Source organism: Aspergillus udagawae (genome assembly GCF_001078395.1).
Source record: "Aspergillus udagawae IFM 46973 DNA, scaffold_5, whole genome shotgun sequence".
Taxonomy (NCBI): Eukaryota; Fungi; Ascomycota; class Eurotiomycetes; order Eurotiales; family Aspergillaceae; genus Aspergillus; species Aspergillus udagawae.
In genome coordinates this window covers 1080337-1093015 of record NW_025091268.1, presented here as the reverse complement: position 1 = coordinate 1093015, position 12679 = coordinate 1080337, and the positions used below count along the sequence as shown (strand labels likewise).

The 12679-nt window shown below is 49.8% G+C and overlaps 4 protein-coding genes across 4 annotated transcripts; 1 reads left to right on the top strand and 3 right to left on the bottom strand.

Annotated features, from left to right (window-relative positions):
- Positions 1-137: 137 nt before the first annotated feature.
- On the bottom strand, positions 138-1235 carry Aud_007199 (uncharacterized protein; the record flags this gene model as incomplete). Its single annotated transcript, XM_043292092.1, has 1 exon — positions 138-1235. One exon carries the CDS (start codon positions 1233-1235, stop codon positions 138-140), a length of 1098 nt encoding a protein of 365 aa, XP_043148027.1.
- A 735-nt stretch (positions 1236-1970) lies between these two features.
- Aud_007198 (i-AAA protease YME1) lies at positions 1971-4608 on the top strand (the record flags this gene model as incomplete). Its single annotated transcript, XM_043292091.1, has 5 exons — positions 1971-2000; positions 2063-2206; positions 2264-2378; positions 2436-4153; positions 4210-4608. 5 exons carry the CDS (start codon positions 1971-1973, stop codon positions 4606-4608), a joined length of 2406 nt encoding a protein of 801 aa, XP_043148026.1.
- Positions 4609-5287: 679 nt separating this feature from the next.
- Positions 5288-7222, bottom strand: Aud_007197 (glycerol kinase; the record flags this gene model as incomplete). Its single annotated transcript, XM_043292090.1, has 4 exons — positions 5288-5557; positions 5626-5792; positions 5853-6847; positions 6960-7222. 4 exons carry the CDS (start codon positions 7220-7222, stop codon positions 5288-5290), a joined length of 1695 nt encoding a protein of 564 aa, XP_043148025.1.
- A 3589-nt stretch (positions 7223-10811) lies between these two features.
- On the bottom strand, positions 10812-11971 carry Aud_007196 (DUF3429 domain-containing protein; the record flags this gene model as incomplete). Its single annotated transcript, XM_043292089.1, has 4 exons — positions 10812-11237; positions 11296-11520; positions 11634-11690; positions 11744-11971. The coding sequence occupies 4 exons, from the start codon at positions 11969-11971 to the stop codon at positions 10812-10814; spliced, it is 936 nt and encodes a 311-aa protein (XP_043148024.1).
- Positions 11972-12679: the final 708 nt, after the last annotated feature.

Below are 12679 nucleotides of genomic sequence, written 5' to 3'. Positions count from 1 at the left end.
TAGCTAAGATATATATATCGTTATCCAGCGTTGAGTTGACTACCTGTTGTCAACCTTGTGCTGGAGACTCTGTTCTCGTCCTTGCATTATCACAACTTTAACACTTGCAGTCCTTCAGCTTCATCGAGAATTGACAATTACTCCTGCGTGTCTGGAGGCAGAGGCTGGCCATGTTTGCTGGACGTACGAGGCCCACCGCCTACTAGATCCGGTGCAGGGTCCACAAACAGACGAATCCACTCCCGCACTTTGCACACCTTCATCAATTGCAGATCACCATGCTTGGTTTCATCGTCTCTGAAGGTTTGCAGGCGCCTTGCACTGTAAATGCCTCCTGCGTCCGTTGCGTCAATCCGCTGGCGATGCAACAGGTCGACCTTTGTTACCCCCCTGCCCACACTCTGCCCATATACCCGTTCTCGGAATGAGCTCAATCCTACCATGCGCAGGAGAACAATGTCTCGGGGTCGCAGACTAGACAAAGACGTTCGAAGCTTCTGAGCCTCGATGTCGCATCGGCCATTGGCATTTGTTTCATCACCCAAGGGCAACCAGAAGGTAACTCCGAATCCTGTTCTTGTCTCGTCGCCCACCACCACTTCCACAAGGTCCAGCTCCCTTTTCCACTGCCGAGTCACTATGCGGCGTGGAGGATGAATGGCGATGATACCGACAATCAGGTTCACTGTCATTGTCTGAGGCACAATCGATTGTAGATATGTGGCGCTGGGGATATCCTTCAGGTCACTGAGACACCCTTGAATCGCTAGGGAACCCAATTCTGGCGCTTCTCTGTCACTGGACGATGCAACGGATGTTCCTGTACTGTCGGCCGATAAGCCACTCTCCTGCATAGAGTCTCCCAGATGCGCTCCAGGTACAGAAATCTCGGACGTCTCGTGTACTGCAAAGGAATGGTCGTAGAATTGAGAGATTGCTGAGTTATCTGGCGAAATTGATGATATGCCATTTAAGGTCGTGAGATCTTGGGTTCTCAAGAATATAGCATGTCTGCCTGCTTCGGGCCAAGCGTTTCCTCGTTCTTGCTCTTGGACCTTCGGATCCTGTAACAATCTCCATTTAACAGCATGAGATTTTGAGACAGGCTGGTTCACTTGTACTTCAACATCTGGACCAGAGAAGGGAAATATGGGGCTGTCGAGCAACTCCTCCTCATCCCAGCAGAGGTTCTGCTGCGTTGGAGCACCCATGAGGAAAATGAGCTTTGTCGACATTGCTGATAGGGCTCGTGTGAGAGAGGCGCTACAAACGGATAATCAACAAGCATGGCTCGCACGCACTATATTTATAAAATCCGTGGGAAATGGCTTGTAGGAAGCCGCTGCTATGGCTTCGGGCCTGGTTCTCTAGGATGAAATAGCATGATATGTCCAGGAGCAATGTTCCATCACAGGCACAGGAGCAAAAGGCAGTAAATCATATGTCGAAGTCTGACAGATCAGAACCACGGATCGCAGACGATCGACTTATCTTAGGTTGTATAACACTGTACATATGCTTCGTTTTCCGACCTCAATCAACCACCTCGATTACTTGGATAGCAGTGCCAATAATAATGTGGGTGAGAAAACAACCTATATACCTAGTCTATAGCCATTGCCTTTGAAAAGGAAAATCACTATGGAAGTTCGAATTAAGATAAAGGACGTATGTTTCTGCCTGAGGCATAATACCACGTGACAATCACCAGCTACGGCCGCCCGTTCAACCCGCAAGTGGCAATGTCCATACGAATTTCGCCGCCGCATCCTTGGCCGACAGTCTGCCGGAGAACGGACTACTCCTCATTCCTCATCTTAGCTCGCATTCGCCATCGTTTGAATCTTGTTGGCGATGGCAGTCATCCCGAACAAATAATAAGCTATTATCTATATTGTCTTCGTACCTGCCACTCTTTGCGTGGTCGAATCGATTGCTGCGGCCTAGTGCCGCTCTGACTCGAGACAACTATGGCTTTCCAAGTCCCGGTCTCAAGACCTGTATGGGCCCCTACAGTTCTTATGCCTCTATGGCATCTATTCTGACTTTCGGCTTTTCACAGAACTTTGCGGCCGTCACTTCCGATCTTTGGCCATCTATGTCAAAGCTATTAAATGCGCCTTGGACTAGCATCCAACGCACGGCCACCGCATCTCCTACAACCCGACAACTGCACCAGCGGACGCTTGGGGGAAACGAACCAAGTGTATGCTTCTACTGCGCTCATAAGACTTTCCCGAGTGACTTATTGACAGTAAGCTAGGTAACTGGCCGGATTTCGCTACCTGAGTGCCTGGACACAGTCCCCCTTGAGGCTTTGAAGTCGAACGTCATGCAGCGACATGTCCAAAATGGGTTGTCGCGGACTTTTCTAAGAGGTAGGCTGATTTTATTGACTTCCATACATTTTGGGATACTTACTATTGCCATGAAAGATTCGCTCTGGAGTTCCGCGACTGTATCCCGCCGTCCTCTTGTGTCTCATTCCGCTCGATCGTATTCGACGCTATCCGCCACCCTGAACCGGACCCGCCAGGCTCCGAAACCCAACGGTCTTTCGAAGCTCCAACAGCAGCGGTTCATGTTTGGAGGCCCATCTCACAGTCTGTTAGCGCAGAAGGAAAAGACCGCGAACAACAACCCAAGCAGTGCCAACGCACAGAACGCTTTCTATCAGGCACTGCTCCGAGCGAACATGCCTGCTATTGTTGTCGAACGATACCGCAGCGGTCACTTTGCGAGTAATACATTGTCTGAAGCTATTTATTTGAAAGCGTTGCAGCGTGTCGGTGGCGCCGATTCAGCAGCGGCGGCACCCATCCAAGGTCAGAACCAGCATCTCAACCCTGACCAGCTGCAGGCCATCGGTCAGGCCGTCGCAGCACGGAATCACGGTAGTCAGATTGGGCTGGCGACAAAGCAATCCGGTACTGGTGCTAAGGATAATCCTCTGCATGTGGTTGTCGAAGAGTCGCTGGGCAGCGCTGTCTTTCGATGGGTCAAATTTCTGCTCGTTTTCGGCTTCCTCACCTACATCTCTCTTGTCGTGATCACCATTCTTGTCGAAACAACTGGCGTCCTGAAGAATATCAAGGGTCCGCAGAGCAATGAGGCTCAACCTCAACAGCAGACCGTCCGATTTTCCGATGTACACGGATGCGATGAGGCCAAGGAAGAGCTCCAGGAACTCGTTGAATTCTTGTTGAATCCGGAGCGATTCTCTTCTCTTGGTGGCAAATTGCCAAAGGGCGTGCTTCTTGTGGGACCTCCTGGTACGGGAAAGACTTTGCTCGCCCGTGCTGTCGCTGGAGAAGCTGGTGTTCCCTTCTTCTACATGTCTGGCTCTGAATTCGATGAGGTGTATGTCGGAGTCGGCGCTAAGCGTGTTCGTGAGCTGTTTGCACAAGCCCGGAACAAGTCGCCCGCCATCATCTTCATTGACGAATTGGACGCCATTGGTGCCAAGCGAAATGAGAGAGATGCGGCTTATGTGAAGCAGACTTTGAACCAATTGCTTACGGAGCTCGACGGATTCTCGCAGACCAGTGGAGTCATCATCATCGCCGCAACCAACTTTCCCCAGCTGCTTGACAAGGCTTTGACACGACCTGGCAGATTCGATCGCAAGGTGGTCGTCGATCTTCCGGATGTTCGGGGTCGGATGGATATATTGAAGCACCACTTGAAGCACATTCAGATCAGCACCGATGTCGACGTTGCAGTGCTTGCGCGCGGTACTCCCGGCTTCTCTGGCGCCGATCTGGAGAATCTGGTTAACCAGGCCGCCATTTACGCTAGCAGAAACAAGGCGGCCAAGGTTGGACCCAAGGACCTCGACTGGGCCAAGGACAAGATTATGATGGGCGCAGAGGCTCGTAGCAGAATCATCCAGGATAAGGACAAGCTACTGACCGCCTACCATGAGGCGGGTCATGCTCTCGTTGCTTATTTCTCTCCTTCGTCTACGCCATTGTACAAGATTACTATTGTTCCCCGCGGAATGGCGCTGGGAGTGACGCACTTCCTACCTGAGATGGACATGGTTTCCCGGAACTACACCGAGTATCTATCCGATATCGACGTCTCCATGGGCGGGAAAGCAGCGGAGGAGCTGGTTTTCGGTCCCGACAAGGTCACAAGTGGTATTTCGGCGGTAAGTTCCGTTCGTCAAATTTTGAGAGGATGTTCACGATCACTAATGGTCTGCAGGATATTCAACAAGCCACTGAAACCGCATTCACGCTGATCACCCGATTCGGTTACTCGAAGAAACTTGGCAATGTCGATCTGTCGACCAACTATGATAGTCTATCATCTGAAACCAAGCAGGAAATCGAATCCGAAGTGCGACGATTGGTCGAGGAAGCGCGGCTGCGTGCCACCAAAATTCTGACCGAGCGGCGACACGAACTGGAACTTCTGACCAAGGCACTGATTGAGTATGAGACGCTGACGAAGGAGGAGATGGAGAAGGTTCTAAAGGGGGAGAAGCTGGAGAAGATGGCGTCCGTACCATCGGCTCCGCTCAAGCTGCCCGACGCTCTGCAGACCGCAAAATTGAATCATCCATCCACCCAGGCCGAGGAACCGTCGGCCACAGCCAAATAATTGGCTTCTCCCTCATGACTTTGTACTCTCCATATCCCGTCCATCACCAGCTACTCTCTGCCAAAATTAGGCGGCGCACTTTGAACAAATTGTCGTGTTCTCCGTATCTCGATTCCTATTTTCCATATGTTTTCTTTCTCCTCTCCTCGGTCGCGTCTCTGACTTCTTGGTGCTTCTCGTCTTTTCGATAAGAAGTCTCAAAACAGCAATTGTTGCATATGAGGTGTGGATTATCTGTTTAAGAATGAGCGATCTGTGTACTGTATTGCATATACATACTTATTGACATATTCATACGATATCAATAAAGTTGTGTAAAGTTGGAACTCTGAACTTGTGCCCATAGAAATTACATCTTGCTTGAAATCAGCTCCCATAAAAGGCTACACGACAACCAAAGACACAGAAATGATGCCGCTGAGATTCCGTTTTGATTGATATGTATACAGAGTTATCCGTAGGAATACGGTTTATATAGGTGTAGTGTAGGAGTATATACTGATGATAGCGGGTATCCAAGAAGAGACCTAGACCTCCACCCTAGAAATGGACCTACTGACCACCGACCAAGAGAACAATGCCAAAATACCATTACCCCAAGAAAATGTAAACGGAAACGCTCAATCGCAAGCACATTGCACACAATCATCACAAGATATATATGTTAGAAGAGATGTCGTCACTCTTGGCCCTCGGACTCGATCTCGCTCGTGTCCAGCCAGCCCCGGGACATCTCAACGGCCTTGGACCATTGCTTGTACATCCGTGCGCTCTGAGCGGGCGAGATGCGGGGTGTGAAGGTGGTGCGATTTGCGCGGTTCATGTTCTTGAGCTCACTGAATTCCTTCCAGACGTCGATGGCAAACCCGGCCGCGATGGCCGCGCCCAGCGCGGTGGTTTCGTGCATGGCGGGGCGCTCGACGGGAATTTGGATGATGTCGGCTTGTGTCTATACGAGTAAATGAGTGTCAGTTTCACTGGCGTCGTGATGCGGAGAGCTTTCTTTCAGAGACGTACCTGCATGCAAATATCGGAATTACTCATACCGCCGTCCACGGCCAATTCCGACAGATTGTGTCCACTGTCCCTTGCCATGGCATCGAGAATGGCCTTTGTCTGGAAGCAGGCCGCTTCCATGGTCGCGCGAGCAATATGTCCGCGCTGTGTGTGTTGTGTGATACCAACTTCGTAGGGGGTTAGCATGACGAATTCGTCCAAGGATAAAATGCGTTCAAAGGACTTACAGATGGTCCCCTTGGCATCGTCAATCCAGTAGGGAGCAAACAGACCGCTGAAGGCAGTGACAAAAACGCAACCTCCACTGTCGGGGACAGTGGCGGCAAGATCACTGACTTTGCGCGAATCACGGAAGAATCCAAGGTTGTTCATGAGGAAGGAGATACCACTTCCGGCGACGGCAACGCTTCCTTCAAGGGCATACACCGGCTTTCGATTTTTACCCAGCTGGAAGCCAACGGTGGCAAGCAAGCCGTGTTTGGAGATGACGGGCTTCTCACCGACGTTGTAGAGCAAGAAGCAACCGGTACCATATGTGTTCTTCGCTGTGCCCGGTGTAAAGGCGCAGTGACCGACCAAAGCTGCGGACTGATCGCCCAAGCAACTGGTGATCGGTACTCCGTCGAGAGGCCCAAACCGGACGTATCCATAGCCATCAGGGTCTGACGAGGGAAGAATCTTGGGGAGCCTGATCTTCTTCTTGTCGATACCAAAGAAATTGAGCAGTTTGTCATCATATTCCAGGGTTTCGAGATTCATGAACATCGTTCTGGATGCGTTGGTAACATCAGTGACATGACGACCAGCTTCGGGCCCGCCGTTGAGGTTGTACAGAAGCCAAGAGTCAACAGTTCCAAAAGCAAGTCGTCCTTCGTCATAAGCCTGCTTAACTTGGGGGCTATGGCGAAGAAGCCATACTAGTGAGACGGAAGAAGGGTATGTGGAGAGAGGTAGACCGCAGATACCCGGAAGCTCATCCGCCCCCTCTTGCCCTTTAAGCTCTCGAACCAGATTCTTGGTCCTGGTATCAGGCCATGCGATCGCGTTGTGCAACGGTTCGCCAGTTTCCCAATCCCAGCAAAGTGTTGTCTCTCGTTGACTGGTGATCCCAATGGCTTCAATGTCTGATTTGCTGTGGCCTAGAGCCAGGAAAGTCTTCATCGCTTCTTCAATGCATGTGTAAACGGAATCCACCAGTTCGAGGGGATCATGTTCGTGCCATCTAAAGGGGAGGACAAGAGAATGGTCAATTACAATCCACGAAGTAGCAAGAAAACAGAGCGGAGCAGGTGATTAGGTATATATCTTAGCCACAAAGACAGAATGGAACTTACCCTGAATGCTCGTGGATCTGGCGAAATTCAGTTTGATACTTGGCCACAGGAACACCTGTGCAATCGAAGATGATAAATCGTGAACTCGTAGTACCCTGATCGATGGCACCAATAAAGCGGTCTTTCAGGTTGTCGCCTCGACGGTTTTCATCTTGGAGTAGTGAGCGGTTGCCGTCATGCGATTGATAGGCGGAAATATCAATGGGACGTTGTTGCTCTTCGACGGCATTATCAAGCTCCGTCAGATCGAAAGGGTTCCTCATTGTGTCGGTTGCAGTGGGTTGATGCTATATATAGAGCGAGAGTGAGATGTATATAAATCTGTCGTCTTCTTCCTTTCCTAAAGTGACCAGTGGAAAGGTAGATGGCAAGCGAGATTGAGGAGATTGGGGATTGGTGCAGTAGTAGTAGCAGCAGTAGTTGTGGTGGTAGTAGGAACGGGACTGGTGGGAAAATTTACAGTCCCTAATCTGGTCTAACTCCGGATCTATAAGACAGCGAAGAGGATGGATGATAGGGAAAGAGAGAGCTGGGAGACGCAAAAAGGGTCGATCTCAATCTACAAATGAGGAGAGGTGGCGGTGCGTGGTACGCGGGGGCGAAAGACTCTCTTCTTGGTCAACTTTGAATGAGCAGAGTCAAGACTGGGTTCAGTGACGTATAGGTGACTCTCAGGGCGGGGAGAGGAGGGGTGACGGTGGTTGAAGATCGGAGGAGATTCGGGTGGAGTGCTGAATAAGGCAGAAGAGGATCTTAAGATGATGCCTTTCCTGTTGTGTGCCTCTTTACCCCTCGGTCGGTAGGTGCTCTAAATTATGATGATGATGATGATGATGTCGATGTCGGAATATTAAGGTATTATGGAGAGTCAGTTGGAGGATCCGGTTTGACTGGCGACAGACAGGACCCGGACAAGAGAACGATGAGGTCACCGGTTGGGTAATTGAGTGTGGTTTATTTGGCGGGATGTGGGGTGGAGTTCGGATTAGAGAGGTGCTGATTAGTAGTAGTTATTAGAGGTAGAAGGAAGAGACAGAAGAGAGGATATGAAGAAGAACGAAGAGATCAATCAATTGTTCCATAAACACACATCAGGACGTGGGAGACTCTTTATCCAAGAGGGTGGATCTTTTCTTGGGAGGAGGAAGGAAGGATTAAAAATTATTTTCTACATGCCCGTGCTCTACCTTCAGGCTTACAGGAAGAGGACTAGATCAGGTACCATATAGAGAGTAGAACAATCTGTACGTTTTCTCTGTAGGGACTGCCTGGCGTTAGGATTAGAGGCAGGAGAAAGTCCATCCATTCATTCATGGCGGAGAAGTGGGTGCGTGGGGGACAAATCCTATTCTTTGCCTCTTGTTAACTCGCATCTTTTTAAGCTAGTGTTTTTTTTTCTGATCAGACGACCATCTGTCTTCGTCAGCGTTGACCTTTCCCTTTTCTTAGAGAATAATATCTAGTCCAGTACCTGTACCCCTACTGGTAGTAACTAAGAGTGCTATTATCACCCTTACTTCGTCCCAATCCTATCTTATCCGCATTTTGTCTTTATTTTCATTTTGAACTCTTTGTCCTTAGTGTCTAGCTTGTTTCCTACCTCTGAATGCTATTATTTTCCTGGGTGTGGTTACAGACCTTCAGAGGCTCCAGGTCAGAATCGGCAAGGTACCCGAAATCCGATATGGAACTCTAGACCTTCTGGACGCATTTTGGGAATCAGCCAAAGACTCCATCAAAGCCGCTAAGAATAGTTTCGGACTTGCACATGACATCGATCCAGACCCATCGGTCTTGTAAATTTCATGAACTTGTCCCATAGTATCATCACTATCCAGCCTACCCCAAAAGCCATATATCTTCGAGCGACTGCTCAAGCGGTCAAGCCAAAAATTCTAGGGTCATTAAAATAAGCTCATTTACAAACTCAATTCATTCAGAGTCGGAGAGGTAGGTACATCTTTTATACCCGGCAGCGCCTCTTCTCTGTATTATTTGGGGCGACTAGTCTTGGACTGCAGCGTGCAGACACATGCAGATCCAGACACGGAGTCTGGAACTGGAAGACTGGAACTCATCCCTTTACTACCAGGACAGTCTACCTTACTCCGAGAACGACCATAAAACCTGCAGAGAGATCAGAAGGGGACCCTCCTGTTCGCGTACTCCGCTATCATCCTATAGATACATTGTCGATCAAGCACATGTGCCACATGACAATGTTCAATTTTCTTCTCGTCCGAATATACCTTGTACTACTCCATACTATGATATGATCTAGACCCCCAATTCCATTAATAATTCCTTGCTACTTGGTCTGTGAATTTACGTACCCAGTATAGCATCCCCCTATTGGACACGCTCTTTATTCCTTACATCGGCATTTATCCCCTGTTGTAGAATCTAGATTGCTTCTGGACAGAGAAGATCCAAATAAGCTTGGGTGATATCCCGGGCGGCGAAGGGTCTAGGAACGGTGGCACGCTGGCAGCTCGTCCAGCGCTGTGATTTATGGAGAAATTTTTGTCAAATCCGGATACTCGGTTCGGCTATTTTAGTCCTGGTCTATAGAGCCGGAAGATTTATCTGAACACAGAGCAACTGAACGAGGCTCAGGCATCAAGATATTTAGATATCTATCTAGCCATAAATATGGTGATAAAGAAGAGGTTAATGGCACGCCCCTCATCTACAGTATTACGTTGATCAGGCCTAACGGTACTACCAGTAGAACTGTAGTTATGGCCCAGATAGTGGGCGGATTGTGACGTCTTCAACCAGATTTAACCGGCTATTCCGACTTTCTCTCTTTTTCTCTTGCCTCTTTGGATCATTATTCTACACCCAATGCCAAGAAACGACCTGTTCCACCTTTAGATGATTGCGCAAACACATTGACTATTGACACTGCAAGGGTAGATCGTCCAGTCCATCATAAATAGCCTCGTGATACCCGGGTTAAAACAGGGTGCTAGACTGAATTTAAAGAGAAATAGACAAAAAGAAATAAAAGAGAAGGATGCTGGCGCTGGCACTGGCACTGTACTAGCAGCAGACGCACAGTTCGGCCTAGTTGGCCAAAACGGACGGTAGTACGGGACCTACAGGCAGTCAGGCACTCACGGGACGGAATCGCAATTCTCTCGTAAAGCGGGCCGAGTCCGACATACCTTCCGCACTTAGCTTTGGACTTTGGGGGTTGGTCTGATTGCCAACCTTGCCAAGATAGAATCATTGACCCTTGCGCCCCTCGCAGGTTACCAGACTAGACTATACTCTTGTTCCGAGGCTTTCATAGTACTTGAGATAGTCTGTTCTGATCTTGCAAGGCTGTTGTTTCCTGCAATTGCAACTGCAACTCGTCATCGAGCTTTTTCGACTGATCACGCAATATGTCTCTAGTTTTTCGACTCATTCATACCTAAGGTAGTCTCTACCTTTTATCCTATCTATCCCTTCTGGTACGGTTATTCTACTCTGTACCTTTAGATTAATTGAACCAATCAAATGGAACGGTTTTGAATTCTCCAGACTAACCGTCGTGACGCTACTTCTCCGTACCCCTCTTTCAGCTTAATCGAGCAATTTTCGAGAAACCCACCGAATAAGTCTAAACTGCTCATATACAGTCCAATCGAAATTTAAACAAAAGAAAGCACCAGCGTCCGCCAGGTCATTGAATTCGCATGTAATCTACAAAAACTCGGTCAAAACAATGCGACGTCTTTCCTACTGTCACATTGAGCTGCCACAGGCAGCCCGGGATATCACCCACCCCTTCATAGGTCATACCATGTGCTATGAGCATGTCAAAATGCACAGAGTATCACATGTATCCTGCAGGTCTATCGTTTACTCAGACTCCTCGCCGAGCTCGGCGCGGCGGCGAGCATCAGCCTCCTCCTTCTCCTTCTTCTGCAGGAAGAGCAGAGCGTTGATCTTGTCGGTGATCGTGTGCTCGGTGCTAATGGTGTTGGCGATCTGCTCACGGCCGATCAAGCTGGCCACGATGCTGGCTCCGACAACGAAGGTCAGGACGAAGCGGTACATGCCGTACCAGTGGGGAGCACGGCCGTGGGCAGCAGCGCGGGCGTCATTGTAGTACAGGAAGGTGAAGGCGAGGAACTGGCTGATCAATGCATATTCGACGGGGAGCAGCAGGGTGGGCCAGGCAACGGCGGGGGCGATGACACCGGCAGCGTAGCGCCTGTAACCATGCTTTCCACCGTATCCAGCCCATTCAAGACCCCAGTGAATAGCTCCAAGGAAAGAGAGGATCTTGAGGGTCGCTTCGCGTCAGATAGGGAGTTGCACAGCCAGACGGATTCAAACTCACCACAGCACCATAGCCGACCTGGATAGGCTCGAGCATGTGAAGCATCAGCTCGGCAGTCTGACCGGAGAAAATGAGGCCATCGCCGGTGGCGGTAGCACGGTTGATCTCATAGGAAAGGTAGACAGTCTCGAGGGAAGTAGCGAGGTAGGGGATGACACCAGCCAATCCGAGGTAGATAGCCTCCTTGGGGGTTCCCTCAAGGCTGAAAGTGTCCTTAATGACTTTCTGAAGGTCATCAAACGCCAAGTTTCAGTAATATGTTCAATAAATAACCATAGGCAAGGCAGGCCCCCGTCATGAATGCCAGGCCGGAAGTATATCAAAGAAAACGAACTTACCGCCTCGGTCTTGATACCCGCCATCATGTCATGGTCCTCCTCGGCAACCTTGGCTTCCTGCAAACAAACATCAGCAATTGAACAGAACTCACGACATGAGTAGTACTGACCTTGGAGACGTTGGTAGAGCCGGGGACGCTGGAGGCATAGCGGACAAGCGCAGTGGTAACGGGCTTGCGGGTAGCCAGGGCCAAGCTGGATGCGCGAGCGGGAAAACGAGCGGAGGATGTCAGATGAGCCTTGAACACATTGTTGGAGAAAGTCGAGCGGGCGACCGAAGCATTGGAGCTCGAGATAGCCCTGAGCACAGAGCGGGCAACCGAGTTTCTGTATAGCATGGTTGACTGGGGTAGCTAATTTTTTCCAATGTTTGGTTAGTGATGAGGTCTGGAAAGCTCGGATAGGCGGGACATAGCCGGCCGAGGACCCAATTGAGGCTGGAAAATGCTACAAAAAGGCTCGGGAGATAGAGGCAAGACTGTTTACCTGATGCTTTACCGAGCTGAACTCGTAAGAGTGGAGATTTTGTGGTCGTGGGAGCAGTCAATCCTGAGGGCCAGGAATGAAGTGATACAATGATGAGGTGTGGTAACGTCTGGCTTCGGCACACCATACAGACCAATCCCGTAGCTGTCATTGGCAATTGTTGCCTCAGGCATTAAATCGTTTGGTGACCTCGGATCGAAAAATAGACGCCATAGCGGGATGACCCGACGTCACGTGGATGAGTCAGCTCAGCTTACAGGGTTGCAGCCCTAGGCATCTAACTAGATCCAGTCAGAACCAAGGTCTCCAGGAAAGGACCGACGTCACTCCTCGCAAGGTTGCCCGCTCGAGATCCGCCGCGTCACGGCTGTTCAACGGCTACTGTTGGTACGCAGACCCCCTAATCAGTCGGCCAATACATGTTTCCCCAGGCACAGAAGAGATTCTCCAGAGAGCCATACATTTTCTTTACGACGCAATTGGGTAATCAGCTTGCCTTGATACCCAACTATCTACGGCCCTGACCACCATTACCTCATCCAGGTTTCCTCTGTCAAGTG